The 18,793-nt window shown below is 38.8% G+C and overlaps 2 protein-coding genes across 4 annotated transcripts in view; one reads left to right on the forward strand and one right to left on the reverse strand.

The window, feature by feature from the left end:
• The window catches only part of LOC147757957 (uncharacterized), a 36,174-nt gene extending 17,381 nt beyond the window's left edge, over positions 1-18,793 (forward strand). Inside the window, exon 2 of the mRNA XM_086978596.1 lies at positions 17,921-18,793. Coding sequence (XP_086834722.1) covers positions 17,921-18,131 — 211 coding nt within the window. The 3' untranslated portion in view covers positions 18,132-18,793. The remainder of the gene's footprint in view (positions 1-17,920) is intronic.
• LOC111244677 (uncharacterized) lies at positions 4,845-17,903 on the reverse strand. Of its 3 annotated transcripts, none has more exons than XM_086978586.1 (7): positions 17,886-17,903; positions 8,786-8,865; positions 7,245-7,317; positions 6,956-7,079; positions 6,304-6,661; positions 5,866-6,022; positions 4,845-5,675 (listed from the first exon to the last, which is right to left on the reverse strand). In XM_086978586.1, exons 1-7 carry the CDS (start codon positions 17,886-17,888, stop codon positions 5,613-5,615), a joined length of 858 nt encoding a protein of 285 aa, XP_086834712.1. In that variant the 5' UTR covers positions 17,889-17,903; the 3' UTR covers positions 4,845-5,612. The 3 variants fall into 3 exon arrangements, with proteins under 3 accessions (XP_086834712.1, XP_086834714.1, XP_022647735.1); XM_086978588.1 differs by lacking the exon at positions 17,886-17,903 and adding an exon at positions 16,379-16,797; XM_022792000.2 differs by lacking the exon at positions 17,886-17,903 and adding an exon at positions 10,324-12,593.

The raw sequence follows: 18,793 nt of genomic DNA on the forward strand, positions 1-18,793 counted from the left end.
TATATTTACTACAAGTCACCTATGTGCGAGAAGTCGTAAGATGTTTGGTGTATATATTCAGATATTGGAGCTAAAAATGCTTTGGAAAATTAGCTCGGTTTTAATACTGCAGGGAAGGTATCAACAAAATATGGGTACCGTAACAATTCATGGAATCAGCTAGTCCGTAATTTTACTTTGAAGCCGTGGCCTTGTTTAGGGTTACCTGGAGAGAAACGAGGTAATCTTGAAATGAAATTTTGTGTTTATGTTATTTGCTACATTTTCCAGTCCTAGCAGCTTTAGAGCTAACTCGTTCTTTAGTTTCGGTAAACTTTACTTAAAACAGTCGTTTGTTAATTTCTTGACTTATTACTGTAGCTTTTCGCCTCTTGATATTAAAATAAAATGGTAATGGATCAGTATTTTTAATATAGGAATAATTCGCTCAATGCCTCGGACGTTCAGAGTTTTATTGGAGTTTCGCAAAAGCTGCGAATGTTCACCGTACGTCAGCTCTATCGTATACGGAACTACGAGAAAACTATTCGTTGCCTTAATTCCTACAACTGCATAGATCATAGTTACAGAACCTCCGTTAGCAGTGAAACACCGAGCGACAGGGCTTACAGAACCTTGACGGTCGTAATCACATATAGCAGCAGCGACTTGCGACAATGCCGGCCATGCCTGGTCCGCTACGCTCCTTGCACCGGCCATTCATTACCCGCGACAAACTCGGTAGTGAGTTTCAAATTTCGCGCGTTTAAGCTATACTATTTTTGATTGGGCTCGTGGGGGATGTTCTCGTGACAAGTGATAGTAGGCAACGGATTTTCCTGCTGATCTTAGACTCACGTTGTGGTCGAAGCAGGGCAGAGACACAGTTCGTTCATGGTGAAAGCCAGCCATCTGATATAATGCCAGAAGACGATACCGAACGTAAAAATCGAAGCATACAGGACTCTTGGGGGATAGATGGGAAAATCAAGGAGATTTTTTTGAACGATTTTTTGCAATTTTTGTAATGAAAAATGAAGCAGAGCAAGTGAAATAATAATTTATAGGATACGTCGAGGAGAATACGGTCAAGAACACGTATGCGAAAAATAGTTATAATGTGTACTTGCGCCCTAGAAAACAAAATTCGAGCTTTTACGTGTTTCGGTAAAACGCTTGATGAAATCTGCGAACCTTAAAGCTACAAAAAAAGAAGCTACCAAAACGAGCGCAAACTATTGCGTCGTGTGTCGAAACTTTTTATGATATATCAAGTGGGAATAACACATACGCTGCCATGTTGCTTGTTCGAAGTGTCGTTAATGAAACCCACAAGTATGTGTAGCAGCGATTGGTAATTTTGTTCAGTTAAATTTTGATGAAAAGCAAACGACCTTCCAAACGTGTTAATGGCTCATACCCGAGTAATTCCTTTTGATTTGTCGGTTAAACCCCTCTCTCTGTCCAATGAAATTAGCTTTAGCGCGGAATTCAAAGTCCACTAACGAATCGGTAACGAACGATGAATGTCGCTATTAGGTAAGTAACGGCGGAGACCGGATGCTCCCCCCCCACGGAACAGTAGCCAAGGCAAAGTGGTCGCTACCGTCGTGGTGGCTACCGTCGCGATGGCATCAGCCGGTAATGTCTATAATATCGTAACGTGGAGGCCCTGGTGAATGGGCCTAGTCGTTACAAACTAACCATGTCTGTTTGAAAACAAATTAGTTTTAACATTTGACCCCCTTAGCTACTGGTAGAAAAATTAAGTATTTCATATGGAAAACGACCGGATTAACCTATCCATATTTATTAGTTGAAATAAACCCACGATTCCGTCATAGATCGAGTTAACCATAGTTCTGGAACCAAAAATAATAGCAAATATTAACTTTATAAAAGGCTTTTTGTCTCAAAACCGTCGATTACCAAGACATTCGGGGGTAAAACGCAAAATATCAGCTGACTGTTTTCGTAATAAGGTCAAGTATAAATATTGGTTATTGTCGATTATTATGGACGAGAGCGTTCGTAATCTGTGCAGTTCGGAAGCGGAAAACCTTTAAAAGAATGTTTACTACTTTTAGTGTTTACGTTAACAACACAAATTTGAACATGAGTAGGATGACATGATAGACTCGGCTTGTTTATTTCACACTCACATACTTAGTTTACCTCGTACCCATTTGGAGAGCAACAATTAACTCGATGAAGCCTTCCGGACTTCCACTTCAATGCGCTCAGGACGGTCATTTTCTTTCGTAACTTCTTCTAAGCGTTTCCTGATCTCTTAGCATGCTGCCTGCACTCTAGCTTTTCTAGTCGTTTACCACGTTCTAACTGGACTCATGCGAATGTACAAGTATCCTGAGACCCACCCACATACTTATAGCGAAGCTCTTGCGCTATTTGCACGCTTGTCAGACCACAGCAGGAACGCGCAAACCCACACGTTCGTTAGCATCCTTTACTACCGAAATACCGCATAAGCTGTTAGCTTAAGCGTTCAACAGAAATGATCTGTTCTGTGTTTGTAGATCTTACGTGAAATCACAAAAGGGCTCAGTATCTACCAACCGCACGTTCAGCTGCTTTCTCGTTCTCTCCCTGTCTCTCGGATTTGTGGTCCACACTCTTTCTAAGCGCGGATTGAACTAACTTGCACCGCTATCAGCTAATCGATCGATGTGGCTCTGCAAAGTTCCACTAAACTTGGTTTGACCTATGTTGTAATTCAGGGGGTAAGCACGGGTCGCCGTTCTACAACTTACAGAACCGATTTACAACTTTCCAGTTACGATATACGTGCTTTGATTATTCAATTCTCGATTACAGCCAAATGGCGTTTCATAAGAGGATCGGCGACAAATTTTCAGTATTTGTTAATATTCATTGAATAGCTAACTAGGCTAACTAGCTTTAATTAGAAGGGTAGTGACTCACATGAGAATTTCCAGAGCAGTGAAATAAGTTCTTTTTTAAACGGTATTTTATTATTTCGTATGTTTGGAGCAACCGTAAATTTGAAGTCAAGTAAGACGTAACTTAACGACAGCAAAATAGGCTTCCAGTTAGGAAAGAAGTAGGTCACAGTTGAAATAGGTGTTTCGTATATTTCCTAGCTTTGACGATTTTTTCACAGCTATACATTTATAGATTATAGAACTCCAGGCTTGCTTTCGCACCTTGTTCCTGCATTACATAGTATAAAACGAAGCTGACTGAAACGTCTAAGAAAGTGACTGAGCCACTATTATTATTGAAGCCTCCAAATGGTAATTCGGATTATACGGACAAATTAATTTTTTTATAATACTGGCAATCTTTCTCAATGATGCGCTTTTTTAGAAAGGGTTTGGTCTTGAAATTCGTCCACCGAAAATTGTCCAGTATGAATCGAAGTTATTTCTTTAAGGTTTATTAGAGAAGACAACATAAAATGTGTACTTTGTTTATTCCTTCAAGCTTTTGACCAGGTGAAAGCTTGTCGCTGCTTTTTTCCAAATAATACATATCTTCTGTCCGTATTTCTATAGTTGTTTAAATTGTCTTAAACTTCACCGTATACTGCTGAATGTATTTGCTATCGTTTGCGTACGTTTGCAGTGATAGACACCCCATATCATAATGATAACCTATCGGTGACAGTGCAACGTAATAAGCGAAGTTGACTAGGCCGATATGTTCCCTTCTCCCGGGTACCTGGCCACTGAAGGATAGCTGGTCTATGAGCTACTTAAGTCGTCATACAGCTAGAAATCCCCTTTTTTGGTATTAAGCAACCGAACCGTGTGACGGATTCCGGCTAATTAGTTAATGAAGTTACTTTTTTTTTTGTTACTACAATTATGAACTGTCAACTAACTGGAAAAATCATTAACGTCCTGGTTAGTACCTGTGTTGTATTTTAGTACGATTCATTTCTTATATTTAGCGTCCGTCGTCCTGTTTTACCTTTGCGAGCCACGAACAGGTACAAAATTGTTGACGTTTACATTTTTTGCGCATGTACAATTTCGTTGGTTTTTTTTCTCTATTCAGTTATTATTATTGCATTACAGTCCCAGAAGTCAAGATTACAGTAAATTCTGCTTTACCACGGAAAGCTTTCGTTCACGCAGAGATTAACATTACATTCCTGTATCTTCTTCATGGGCAAAGCGCGGGGACGCTAACGACGACAGCAGTTGAATAAATCCAAGCGAAACATCGAACGTTAGAATGCGAATTAATAATGATCGAAGCCTCGAAAAGATTTTACAAAAGCCTATGTATTGGTTGTCTGTTTAAAGGAAAAACACACTAAATAAAAAAATAAATAATACTTTCTACCGGGTGAGTGTACAATGGCAAAGCTTGACAGCGCTCATTTTGGTTGCCTGCTAATCCAGTGAGCGATATATATAAAAACGACGGCAGCTTATAGATCGTCGCTGGGCATATGTTTATATCTACAAGGCCCAGACGTTCATCGCTGCTATATTTTATGCTAGTATATATGTATAGACATTTATTACGAGCGAAGCAGCACATCAACATGAGAATAGTCATGGTCCGTCATATGTCTCTTACCAATATATAGATATACTGCCAAATACAGTTTTGATCTTACCCATGTTCGATTTTGATTTTGATACTAAACTATTCCATGTTTTCGGTAATAAGGACTTACGTGTAGTGCATGCGATCAAGCCCGACAGAAAATAAAATAAAATAGAGATGGCTCAAGAAATACATTTACTTAATTGTAAAGGTAACCCTAACGTATGTATAATATTCATATTATAGATACTTCTATTTTTATATATTCACAAAAATGTATATAAATACAATTGTCATAATCATATGTAATAATGTAATTACAGTATGGCCAATAAGTGTTTATGCATACAACCAAATTCAACTACTACAACCTTAAGCTGCTGATGCTACAATTGTTTTTTTTTGCTACTTCATTGAAATATTATATAATACTCGGTGTTTCACAACTGCTCACGTTACTGATTTTTACATTAAAATAAACTATTGAACGCGGTAGCTTTCGAGAATGTGCTGTTTTCTTGTAGACAGCACTTTCTCGATAGCGTTAAATAAACAGGCTATTAACATTTTTTGGGTTTTTTGACAATGGGGGGGTTTATTAAGTGATTCTCCCTAGCCTACTATCGCGATGAGAATACAGATGGTAATAATCACAGTCGTAAATATCACACTTCCCCAGTCAATTACCCCTCCTACAACACCCCCCAAATTGACGACACATTTGTCATTAAGCCGAAATAATGTTATGTTTGTTAGAGAACAATATTCCTATTTTTATGCCTGACTCATATACTTCATTAGCATCGAACGTTTACTAAGAATGAGCGCTTGGGATCGTTAGCATGTACTTTATTGCAATCGTAATTTCTCATATTAGGGTACGCCTTAGAGGTACGTGTTAGAATACCAGCATCGGTCAAGCAAAACGTTTCCTAATCGCTCGACTCTAGATGAGATGAATGAAACAGACGAGATCTTCTGCCCCGTGAAGGCAATATTGATTTTGATCAGTACTTGCAAGATGAAGCATTGGGTTGGCTATGATCTGTAATCAGCTGGTGGATGGAAGTATGTACCCTTTAGAGAAGCTACTACAAATGTTGACTATCTTGCGTAGGTTCTTGACGCAGATTCGTTTCGTCAGCCTGTCTGGACTTGAAGAAACAAAACAGAAATTATTGGTTTTTTACAATACTCCGAAGACTGACAGACAAATTGTTGGCAAACTCTAACTAGGCCGGCTTAATTTTTGATGCTACTATCTGCAAGCAAGTCGGAGTTGTCAACCAAATCAAATTTTTTAATGTCACTAATAAAAATTACGATATCAAACCGAGTACCTACAGCTTGATTTCCTTTGCGTAATCTTTCTCCCTTTCTGCTTCTTTTTTTGAATTCATTGCGTGCCACCAGAGCCTTTGCAGAAAACAACGGTTTAGCGGTCTTCCGTCGACGTCGTTGTTTACCACGGCTTAACGTCATAGCCACCAGCTCTCGGTGCCTAAAGTATGTAGAACTGCCATAATTATAACTGTAGATAAACTTTTCAATAAACAGGTAAACGCTAACGTTTGCAGCACATGTCAAGCTAAAAATAAATACTACAGTATGCTAAATGGAATTGACGACGAAAAATATTTATAGTTATCGCGAGCACAGTTCCTAGATAGATCCGAAGCTGTTGCGATACGGCGTTTAAGCCTCAACTAGGCTTAGATCAAGACATGTTCGATACATGCATACAGTGGAGCTGAATGGCTGTAGATTTCGATGTCTGATTACCTATCGATTGTGCAGAGACCGAGATTTGCTAGAAACAATGCTTGTTGTCCACGCGGATCCTTATTGGACATGACTGGATCCGCACTTACGCAAGATGGCATCTCACATGGCTTAACTATTTGAGGGAAACAAGCAAGGAGTTTATTATTAATGGCTATTCGAATAGCTGGCGAACCGTTTGAAGTTCCACTACTATCACTGCGACCTTTTTTAGAGCTGTTGGGCGCATATCTGTTATCGACAACGTTACGACCTGTTCGAATCTCAAGGATATCGTGCGTCGTTACCCAACTAGGTGACACCTGACCATCACAAAATGGGCTTGATTGGATACCCGCAACAACCGTTGTTGTATTGACTGCAAATGAAAATAAAGCATTTTGTTCAGTTTGGACACGTGTACGCCGACCATAAATGCGAGTTTTCTGGAAATAGGAAAGCTTTCGGGTTGCCGAAGCCCAGTGTCGTGTTCATGTCTAAAGGCTAATACTTAGTACTGTTGCAAACTGCCCGTTATCTGTCAATTATAAAATACGTTTGAATCATAGTGTTGAAATGAGGCTAATCACGAATGAAAAGTATCGCTTAATTTTTTCGAAAATTTTACAACACTTCAATATTCGATCACTGAAAAAACGATTTTCCTAGTTACCGTTTGCTGTGGGTGTTTTCCGATGAACAGCCCCTTTGGTGAGGACACCACTCGGGCTAGCTCTTTGGTTTATACCTGTCGCTGTGGCAATTTTTGGGGCCGTGCTTGCCGATTGTTCGATGAACTGTTAAGAAAACAAGAGCGTACAACCAGGTTAGCTGTATAAAATGCCCTTCGATTAAACTACAGGAAATACAAGCATGTCGAACGATCATGATAAATAATAGGGAAATGTATAACTCGCGGGCCTTATCATGACAAACTGCGTACAGGAAGCATCGATACGCACATGTTTAAGCTCGTAAGCCTTATTGATAATCTCTTGTTGAACTCGTTGAAGACTTTGATTCGCAGTAGAACACCTAAACGAAACAGACGACAAACATCTTTAATGGACCATCATGACATTTATGATTACTCTAAATCGATTAAATTGAGTCTATTTAGCTATGAGCTAGGCATGAGAGGTTTCAGCAACTGCAATGGGGCAGCTTGCAGACGAGCGCAATAATCTTCCAATAGATTACTTAAGTCACACTAAATATGACGCTATTAGAACTCAGTACGATCACATAGTCCTTCAGCTGAGGGGCGGCCTAGTAAATGCAGTATCTCATGTACGTCTGTGCCGTGAAAGTTATTGTAGTTCGTATTCTGCGGTGCTTTCTCTCAGAGGGTCCTCGCATTATTAGGAACTGATAAAGTTACCAAGCTATGACAGGTACTGACACATCATTAGAGGTTCGGTATTATAGAGATCTTATTAAGTTCCGCCGACTTCGAAACGGCAATAACAGGTATTATTTGTGTATAATTTGAAGGCTATTAAGATAATTTGAGCGGCTTGAACGTGTTTTTTTTTTGTACGCAGCATTTTTCTAAAGTCTCTCATTTAAATCGAATCATTTTCTTCGGTGTTCTATGAAGGGCGTTTAGTAGTAAGTATCTTGCTTCATACACACAGGTTGTGTAGTACAACTGGTACTTTTACATTACGCGTGACTCGAGCCAGCATCTAGATTCTAGCTAATAATGCTAAACAATCGATTCAAACGCACCGAGTCGGTAAAGGAGGAGGAAAGTCGATATTGTTCCCAACAAAACGTATTTCTATCAGAATAGCTGTCGATAGCAGATGGCTTCACCAACATTCTTCTATATTTTAGTCTAAGCATAGTTACATAAAAGTTCGTGCAAGACATTCAAGTTCGTACATAAAAGAGCAAGTGCACATACAATGTATGTACGTTCATTTGCATGATCAACAGCTTAACAAACGCATGTTATAAATAACACATTGAACGATCGTACTTGTTATTTGTCCGCTACTACGAAATAAGCGACAAAAAATCGGCTCCAGAAACAACTGGAGTTCATCGATAAAACATCAAGCCAATCACTTATGTACGAATAAACAAAATTAATCAATTGGCGTTATTATATATATATATATACGACAGATTTAAGATATCTTAGTGCAAAACATATCGCTCCCTAAAGTTTTCACCTTAACGAGTCCCATCAAGCATTGCGACGTACCAAAATGTAATGGCGGCCGAATCGTATCGATACTATCCGCAGCGATGTCGAGAGGGCAAAATATGGGAGCAAATTAAGTGTGCTTCTGTCCTTTGGTAGATATTTTAGTTCACTTGGAAAGCCAGCCCTAAGGCTCCTTGCTCAGTCTAGTCTTATTATTCGATGAAGTACCTATACACGCCGTTAGAGGCTTGTTATATCGCTGCAGTACTGACGTATCAGAATAAGCAGTTGTTATATGTCGATCAAATTTAGCGTGTTCCTAAGAACGTTACAAAAGGGTTTGCGTACCTGCTATAACGAAGTGCCCCAGCGGCGTTCATGAGCCGATAGTGCTCACTCACAAGTGACCTGAGTTGACTATCGAGACGCTGAAATATCAAGGCATATTTGCTTTAACGCGATTACTTCATATTTACAGTAGTTACAATAATAAGTAGCTTATTAAATATTACCTTCTTTAATATAGACAGAACTAAATTTCGGTCATTCCATACAGAATACATAGTGCACTCTGTGCGCCTTCTGGAGACCACACAAACGTTGTTCTTCCTTGTGAGTAAATAACGCATAGTAAAAAAAGGACGACAAACCTCTTATAACCTATTTATTTTATTGTTTTCTCAGCTGTATAGGGCAATGCACTAATAGAAGCGCATTTTTACGACAACGTATAGAGGAAAATTAAGGCAATCTCTGGAGGGAGATAGAATCATCATCAAGCTGTAGAGAAATAATACTTATTCGTACTGCGTTTACTAAGCGAGTTCAGCAAGCAAATATCGCTCACGCAGCCAGCCACACGCACACGTTCAGATGTTCTGGGTTGGCACGCGGAAAGACTACTGCGTTACCCGTACCAACAACATTCTTAACTGTCATACAACTTCAACGAAAGCCATTCGATCAGATAGCTAAACATAGATCATTTGTCAAGAAAATGCATCGTCAGCTTTGTCCTGCTTTAAAGAAAAGTATTTCACGAAGCTCCAGTTACCGTAACAAAATACATTCTTGCTCGGTGTTGACGAAAGTCTTGTGGCTTAAAAACTGACCTACTCTAGCGTTCTGTTGCATCTCACCAGTGCTCTAGGGGGCGCCACCGCTGCGACAAACCCCTCTAATACAGACCCCCCTGAGCAAAGCCTCGTGTCCATCTAATTACGAGCAATGACACTGCACACAAGTGAAAGTCTCTCTTGAGACAACCGAGATATCATTCATCAACCGAGATTGTTCTCGATCATAAAGAATACAATCTAAGGAAGAAATCCCGTTATTTAACCTAAATTCGCCTAATCCGCGTTTCCGGTGAATGCAGGACAATACAGCAAATTTGTTCGAGAAAGGTGCAGACCATTTGAAGTATGTCTGCAGTATCCTTTGGCCGCTTCCGTATCGAATATACGCTACTGTTCGCACTAGTTGACTATTTGGCTAGACATCGGCTTTACAATGGGCTCGATTGTTTCGGACACGTGCTAGCTCCTATCAGATATGTAAGTTGCTTTGAATAGGATAACGGCTACTTTAAATCAATCGAATATCTTAGGTTTTCCGTACTGTTGTAGTAGTCGTTGGTGTGAACATCGCTGATTCAATTTACTTGACTGATATTTACACATAAGGCTTACGTTCAAGCTTGGGAGCCAATGAAAATTTCATTGGCTCCCAAGCTTCAGCGTACAGGATTGCTTACGTGAAGTACCGGATTACGAGTCTACGTTCGATTTACCCGAAGCTATGTTTTCGACACGTCTTTGTTGTCCCTCAGTGGTCCCGTAACAACGTTGCTCACTTGATTTCTTCTTGCAAGAAAATCCACTTACCTGTAACTCGCCGCTAGCCATCCTGATATCTGCAGACTTCGTTCGAACCAGGATGCCAAAAAATCTTATTTCCCTCAGAAGTTTTAGAGTCCTTGTATGCCCGAACTCTTCCTAGTCGTTGAAGACCTAATCCTTTTATTAATCAGCGAATCGCCAAGGTTTAAGTAACAGGGAGTTCGGCTTAACTATTATATAACAGACACGTACCATTATGCAGCTGTGTATTGGTTAGATAAGTGCTTTTTCTTTTTTTTGGCTACAAGCTTCACTCTGGTTTCCGATAGTACCGGCGGATAACCGAAAATTATCGATGCTCCGGGCAGTACGCTTTGTTGGGACAAAGTTCATCACATGTTTGCATACCTTGTTGTTGTTGTTTTACTTTTCTATAATAGCCTACTATAATAGACGATCCTTCCCCGGTTGAGAATCAGCCGAGCTGCAGTCAAAAAAGTATGTAATACGTGTGCGCAAGTTCGTATCGCAAGTAAAATATCGTTGTCGATTTTATATTCCACCTCTAGTTCCGATATGTCGTCATTTCAGTCAGGCTACCAAAGTTCCAAAAATATATTATGAGATCACAGGATCAACACGATTTGAAAAGATAACTTGCAGGAACGCCATTATGAAAGATATCGGTAATGGAGATTCGACAAATATATATGGCCGTAAAAAAATGCTGTGTCTGCGTCAAGTGACCAACATAATAGAGATTCACGATCCACCGGCCGTAGCTTGTGTTAGCGCAACCACCACCTCGAGATAAACTGTGTTGACTTGCCACCTGCTATACACACGCTTTGCAATATTGCCGAGGGCTCCGCTGGGTTTAGCTCGCCCACTATTTCATATATGCATTACATTATGCTAATATTAAAAAGCATCCGCATTACTGCGGATTTGTACGGATTGTGAACACTGCGTTGATCTTTGTTCGACTCGACTTAGTGAATCGTCGTAAAACATTTTGGCAATTTTTCTAATGTTCTACAGGCAGTGCTTTTGCGAGATGGTGGTGGGGTAACAGGTAAACTTAGGGGCAACACAAAATGGGGTGACCTCGGTTTGAATTACATCACGTCTCCTCCTGGAAGAAGCCAGCCGTCTGAAACAATGCTTAACTAACGCAGCGTATAAACGTCAGTATCTATAGGCAGCTACATTCACCCTTTGGCTGACACAAAAAAGAGGTGACACATAAATTGACTAATAAAAAAAAGGAATAACAAATAACTCTTATTAGTCCTCCTAAGGACGTAGTAGGCCGAGTTCCGCAAATTGTATTGGCGGTATACGACTGCCGTATGGAAAGGAGCATGCCCAAGTACGTCTGCAATAAACCTAAGCGAAACAAGAACTTAAGTCAGATAAAAAAGAAAAACACTGTTACAATTTTTGCAGAAAATTTTAAAGAAACAAGCGAACTCTCACGTCGCCAACTTGCAAAAAGCTGAGATAGACGGGAGCATAGAATAGCTAACGGAACTGGTAGAAGTTCGTTGCTGAAAGGACGTCTGTCGGGTTCCCGTTGGGCTGAGCACATCAAAGGAATCTGCTGAACGTCTGTTATCTAGCTTTTATACTAAACGTAGCAGGTTAATCTTTTGCCAATGTTCGATTAAGAAAAAGTGCGTACTTATTGTATAAAACGGTTACAAATGCGCCAAAATTTTGGTGAAGGATAATGTAGAAATAACGAATTTTCGTTGAATAGGAGGCCAACGTCATTGATTGTTAAACCTAATTCCCATTCGATTCGGGCTACTTTAGATGTTATAGGATCAGAAAAATATTTCTAGTATTGCTGATATGCTTTATGGGCTTTGGTAGCATGCTTGAAACTCGTAAACAGTGATTTACTGTCTGAAACACTCAGAGAAACCTTACCTTGGACATTTCTACGAACTGTATGTAATATCTCAAATTAATTCTAATCATTTCGAGCCACTGGGCTCCAGCCTACCACGATCTTATAACTGATCAGTTTTATTAGAAAATTTGTAATTTATTACGGCAAGGTTTACTTGCAATTTTCGCTCCAAACAAAGCACCGACAAGATACTGCCTTGAGGAATCTTTTCGCACAGTGATCGATCAGAGCGTCTGTGGAGAGACCGAAAAGTTTCGAGTATACGAATAACTGCAAATTGATGCCGCAGCTTTAAAGAAGTAAGTGCTTCGGCTTCTATGTTCCGACTGACTCTTTTCACGTTTCATTCCGTTCACGAAACGTCTTATTTCGAACCTACACATAGAAACTTCACTACGTACATCTATATATAATATATTATGGTTAACTTATATATATCTATATATATATAGTTAGTTAACCGAAACTTGATAGCTTTCATGCAAGATTTTTTTCTGCATTATAACAATTCTCCTATGAACATGTGCTATGTAATCTGAGAAATCTTTTTGCAAACTTCAATTTTAAAATAAACGAATGAAGTTATAAAAATGAGTATTGCATATCACGCCTAATTGAGGCTAGTTTCCCATAGGATTATGCAATTTCGTGAACTTCGGACCAAGTTACGCCGAAGAAGACCAAAGTTAAAGCTAGCAAAATTACACTTCAAATAACATTTCACTTGAATTGTGTCAGATGAAACTTTACAACGTCTGAAGTGATAGCACATAGACACCAATTAACAGAACTGGTAAAATCTATCACGGAGAAAACCTATAAAATAATGGACAAAGGAGCTCGTGACGTGCTCAGCGGTTATATACAAACGCCAAAAAACGATTTTTTCGAAAATAGTTCGCTGTGGTCAGATATTAAACGAACTGCTAAAAGCGGCCAAAGGTAATACACGTTTGGCGTAAGTTGATTGCATTAGGGGAAAAAACAGTAACGGAATGCAGCCTTTAGACTAAACAAGCTGGAATTGTTGAGACAACGCGAAGAGCTGGATTGTCCACCTACATTAATGGAATTATTAACAGTCAAGCATATACAAAACGATAAACATATTTGTTATTGTTTGAACCAGGTTAACAGAAGAAAATTGTTTTGTTGAAATTACCTTGAACAGAATCAGAAAAATATGGTCTTAGAGGAAGCTTGCTAGCTTAGATGTCATTGGGCTGTATTATTTATTAGTCTGTAGTATAAGCTTATTTTGTGTTTTTCATGAATGGCGGTAGTTAAGCTGCGGGGGAGCAAAACGCATAAAATATTTTAAAAAAGCGATTCGGATCTACTGAATAGATGGGTGCAGCCACAGCTATCTGGCCTCGATTCTGGGGCATCGAAACATGTACGGAATACCTCAACGCAGCGAGGCTGTAAGGACGTTACAATGCTCCGATTCTAAGAAATATGAATCACATCAGTCCGAACCGCCATTAAGCTAAGGGTAGAAATGAAAATTGAAATCTGAAAATAAGTGGGCTTGTCTGATTGCCACAGTTCCGATCGCTACAGATTATTCAGAAAAGTTGCTCCTATAAAAAAATGTTAAAAATAAAATCTATTTGGAGCTCATATATTGATTCATTAAAGTTAGCCACTCATAGCGCAAACAGCGGAGTTACCTAGATGTGAGATTAGGTGCCAAGGTTACTCTTTGTGTAGCCAGAAAACATATATAAATATATGATCTTACTCAATGTTTAGGTAAAATTAACCCTTAATGCTGGCTCCCACACTAAGAGTTGACTCAGATTATGTGACTTCCTAAGCGATCCGAAAGCTTATGGAACAATTGACAGATTTGAATCTTCTATACGAAACGAGCTATGCAGCATGGCTTCTCGTTATCATAATTCAATAAAATCATCCCTGAATACACTAAACTGTTAGACAATATATTAACCCAAACTACAGGAAGTTCAGACGCGGATTTACCCTACATTGGCTTTAGACTGATTTGCTCCCCGTCGACCTTATATCAACGACAGAATTCATTCATTCGTTCATTCATTACACAAGAAAATAACAACGGCACCCCAATAATCTTTGTTTAGAAGGATATTGAAGCGACCTTTGGTCCTGTGATGGCATCCAGAACAAAAATAACATTGCCTCTTCTTATATCAAAGATCAATATCTACATTAACAACGGCTATCTTTTCGTTTTACACGGAACTACCTTAGGTCTGTTGGAAATATACAGCTAATTGATTGATCCGGTTATATGATACGGGAAATTTCGGACTGGAAACATAGATGGGTTTTCAACATGGATTAGTACTAAGAAGTAAAACACAATTCTTTCGTGTCTAATTTGTTGTCATGAGAAACACACGTCTAAAGACATTGGATTCGTCATTATAAAAGGCGGTAAATAATAATATATATATATATATATATATATATATATATATAGAATATATTGCATAACACTGACAAGATTAGGTAAATTTTTGGAACAAACTGCAAATACAGAAAGGTGGGCGAAAGTGTTTCAAGATGTAAGCCGATTTATGTTTAGCTGCGAATATAAAAAGGCTTTTTATTGAAATAAATGCATCTACTACAGTTGTGGGCCTGCTTCCTTCTGCTTGCCTAACTGCTGAGTAAGATGTTGATCTTTTTTTATTATACCTATATTTTCACTCTACTTCAGTTCCACCTATTATAAGAAACCTCCCAAAAAAACTATAAATCAATTGATATTTTCCGAAGTTTCTAGTACTTTAAGATGTGCCACAGTTTTTATTGACTAACTTTCCAACAATATTGCTATACCAGGGATTATGCTGTCTTTCTTTGTTACCTTAAAAGTTTGATAAACAAACACATAGTAGATCTCTTGAAAAATTCAATTCTCAATATATGCGTTTCTCAGACTTCATTCATCTTTGCAAGTAAAATTAGCACTGAAAGTAACCATAAAATACCATACCAAATACCCACGCATAACAGATCTTACAAGTAAATGGTAAACTAAATGTATAAAGCGCGCCTACTCTTTAAATATAGGGTTCAACGTCTCCCTTTTTGGCGCTGGATTTTCTCCATTTCTCGTCAGCTTATCTGATACGTTCGTGTGTAGCGTAGGGAATGTGTTTTCAGCACATCAACCTGACCTTAAAACCAAGCATTACGTGCTCCTAGACAAACAGGTTAGTGCCAGGTTCGACATAAATATTGAACGCAGTGAACTCGGATACACTGTTTCCTTGCTTACTGCCTGCTACCTATTATTGACAGCATTGTTCTAAACAAATCATCCATTTCGTTCAAATCAGTAGTTTAACCACCAACTATGTTAATGTCATCCTACTGGAAAGAAAGAGGCCTACATATCTACTGCGTGTGCTATATTTCCACATAATGTGTGTTCGTCTGTATAATATATGCGTCATACACCGAAGTTCGGACTAACTCCAGATTTAGCTTCAATAGGAAAGCGTGCATCACTGTCGCTGCACAGAGGGAACTTTAGCAGCTGGCTACTAAATTTGCCAGATCGTTGCGATCAACGCAGTGATTAGGATCGATCTACTAGATGATCCTGATTTTTGTTAGAAGAACGTACATATATTGGCTTCAGAATTCGGTAATATTTTCTAATTGAACTCCAATAGAAAAGACAGCAAACTGCTATCTCAACGGAGGCGCACAACGTTTACAGCCCATCACTAATGGGGGAAAAGCATCCCAATGCGCGTGCCTAGCGAAGGATATTGTTTCAATTCGCGCACCGAGCCTCAAATCGATCAGCCTGCTACCAAGTCCTCTGCGATCGAAACGATGAAATAAACACGAAAAAGAACGACAACAGGACGAAGAGGGGAAAAAGGCAAAGCCTTTCTGGTACATTTCAGAAAACGGCTAGGTCTTGCCACTATTTCTAACTAGAAACGGGGGTGCGCCCAGTTTCCGTTTGTACGGGGAGGTCGACGTTCTTACGTTCACCTACGCAATAATACACGCAAAAATATAACTCTAATTAAAGCCATGTGACTTCAGTATGCATCATAGTATGAGTAGTTATTCCATTCGGTTAAATCGGGCAACTAAACAAGTAGTGCCTCTCATTTATAGACAGGAGCTTCGACCAAAGAATTGGAGAAGATCAAAATTATAAACACTTACCAAAACAGTTTCTGGCAGAATCGTTTATATCATTGCCACATTTCGTACTTATCTTTCCATCATCATGTCTATGCGAGACTAAAAACAACAATATTCACTAGTCATATTCCAGGGAAGCCACCTGTTTGGTGGCAAAAAGGCTTTCGCCCTAACACTCACACACGCCCACACGCTCACACACAGACAGACAAAAATACACACACACACAAATACATAGACACGCACACACACACATACACATACACACGCCAACACGCACACTCATACACGCGGACACACACACACACAGACTCTATATCTCGATGTATTTAGATGCAAACATTCGGCTGCGGACATAACTAGAAATTTCGACCACTTTTACACCGATCTGTTTTTTGTCAAAGATTCCTATATAATGCTGGAATTTTATTGCCTATTAAAGTTTGTGTATAATGTGATAGAACGTGTTCCTGTCAGTGTCTTGCAACGATTATGTTTACGTAATGTTAAAGCTGCTATTAAGAGATTAGACACTCTGTGAAGATAAGCTATATTTTTGTGCATCAAGTCGTAAACGAACATATAGGACAGATTTCGCGCGTCTATCGTATACTTTGTTTAGTTTAATGGCAGTTAACGTTTTGCAGAATGAGCGACAATAAAAAAAACTAGCTTATGAATTTCTCCAAAGATGCAATATTCAGACCCACAATAGGACACAAGCATTTTGGATTTCCTCATAGGACCAGTCAAATAAGGCTCTTATAACAAAGCGTAAGTTTTATTTAATTAAATAACCAAAGATCAGATTATAAATCTTAATAGATTAATAACGGCATCTTGTTTAACGACTGCAATACGTATTTGAACTCCAGCCCGACGTTGGTCGCAGCGTTTTAAGACTTTGAATTTTAGCTTAACTAGATCTAAAATCCTACATTAGATACAATAGATACATTAGATATTGTTCGAATCAAAATAGGAAAAACGTTTATATATATATACATATTTTTTGAGCGAGCCAACAACAGTCAATAAATTTATTGTCAACAGATGTTTAACATTGTCAATGTCCCATTAAATCTAATTTATAAAGGAAATGAGATTAAATAAGCAATTGACTGAATGAAGTGGCGTAATTATAAGCAGATGTTTTTTTCAATATGAGATTTTGTGCCATTCGAGGGATGTTTTGATGAATGAGGAGTTAACGGTGTACTCGTTCAAAGTCTAAAAGCTCATAAGCTACTAAATTTGTGTTTCAGCCTGGCGCTAGCTAGGGTTCTCAGTTGAACTTGCTTAAGTTGCAATGTGCTTGCATAAATGAGCTCCCTGTGTATCTAAAACCATAACAATATAGTGTTAAATCTGAGCAACCTCTAATGCTTACCGTAACCATAAGAACGCTTTAGCTTTAACTGAATATAGTTTAAAGCAACCTTTAAGCTCGAATTCAATTATGTAATGCGGATACATCAGGCTTCCAACATCAACAAAGCTTGTTAACGGGCACATCTCTGAGACTTACCATTTCGAAGTTACAAGCAAAATACAATTTTTCAGAACCCCACGTAGAAACCTCAAGAATGGAAACATCGGCAGCTTTCTTAAAGAGCTCTTCATGATGCGAATGGACTTCGACTCAAAGGAAGACGAAAATGTCGATAGTTATATCTGTGACATTGTGGAGCTTCAAAACAATGATATGCTGGCTACTCTTGATTTGAAAAAACGAAAAAAACTGAAAAAAGCGTCTTCGCAAAAGTTGGAGTAAAAACTTCCTTAAGACCCACTGGATTCTTCGTACTTCGCTCCGACGAATTATCACTATTTTTTCTGACCGCTGGCAAATTGATCTAGCAATCGTACATTTGGCTGTGAAAAAAATCGTTAAATTTAGCTGGACGAGCCTTTCGATGCCAAACAGGAAAATTTCTGGCAAAAAAATAACAGATAAATTGGTTGAGGAATGGGAAAATGACAAGGTGAGTTATAGCCAATACTTTCTAAGTAAATTTCTTAAAATAATCTGGATGAAATGTTACGTCCTTTGGAAGGTGAAGAAAAGTTAATTACTTACACATTTTTTTAATTTAATTACATGTGTATCGTGCACTATATGCCACTCGTAGAACTCGGATCACCGAGTCCTGGTTTTTTTCAAGAAGAAGTTAGTTCAAGCGACCACACCGAAATCGGTCAGGTTCCAGCCTAATATATGTATAGGTCCAATTCAAAGGGAACTTGAGCATGAGATTGACCTGTGGCTATGGGGATTGCAATTCCAATATTGAGGATTTCACAGAGGATTGCCAGACGATAAGGACGCAACCTTTGCAACGTCATTTTGCATATTTATTTTAACTTTTATGAAATTGGCAGGAAACTACACCTTTCCTGAAAAACACACTTTCCTGAAATTAAGTGTTTTTTTTT

Source organism: Varroa destructor, unplaced genomic scaffold, assembly GCF_002443255.2.
Source record: "Varroa destructor unplaced genomic scaffold, Vdes_3.0 BEIS01000002.1, whole genome shotgun sequence".
NCBI lineage: Eukaryota > Metazoa > Arthropoda > Arachnida > Mesostigmata > Varroidae > Varroa > Varroa destructor.

What these genes read in the sequence shown, in the direction of transcription:
- LOC111244677 (XM_022792000.2), bottom strand. Translation starts at nt 10,344, where the DNA reads ATGGCTAGCGGCGAGTTACAG. An exon ending in GGGGCACTTCGTTATAGCAG is followed by an intron (nt 7,318 to 8,785) that starts GTACGCAAACCC and finishes TGTTTCGTTTAG; the next exon opens with GTGTTCTACTGCGAATCAAA. An exon ending in GGTCTCTGCACAATCGATAG is followed by an intron (nt 6,023 to 6,303) that starts GTAATCAGACAT and finishes TACATACTTTAG; the next exon opens with GCACCGAGAGCTGGTGGCTA.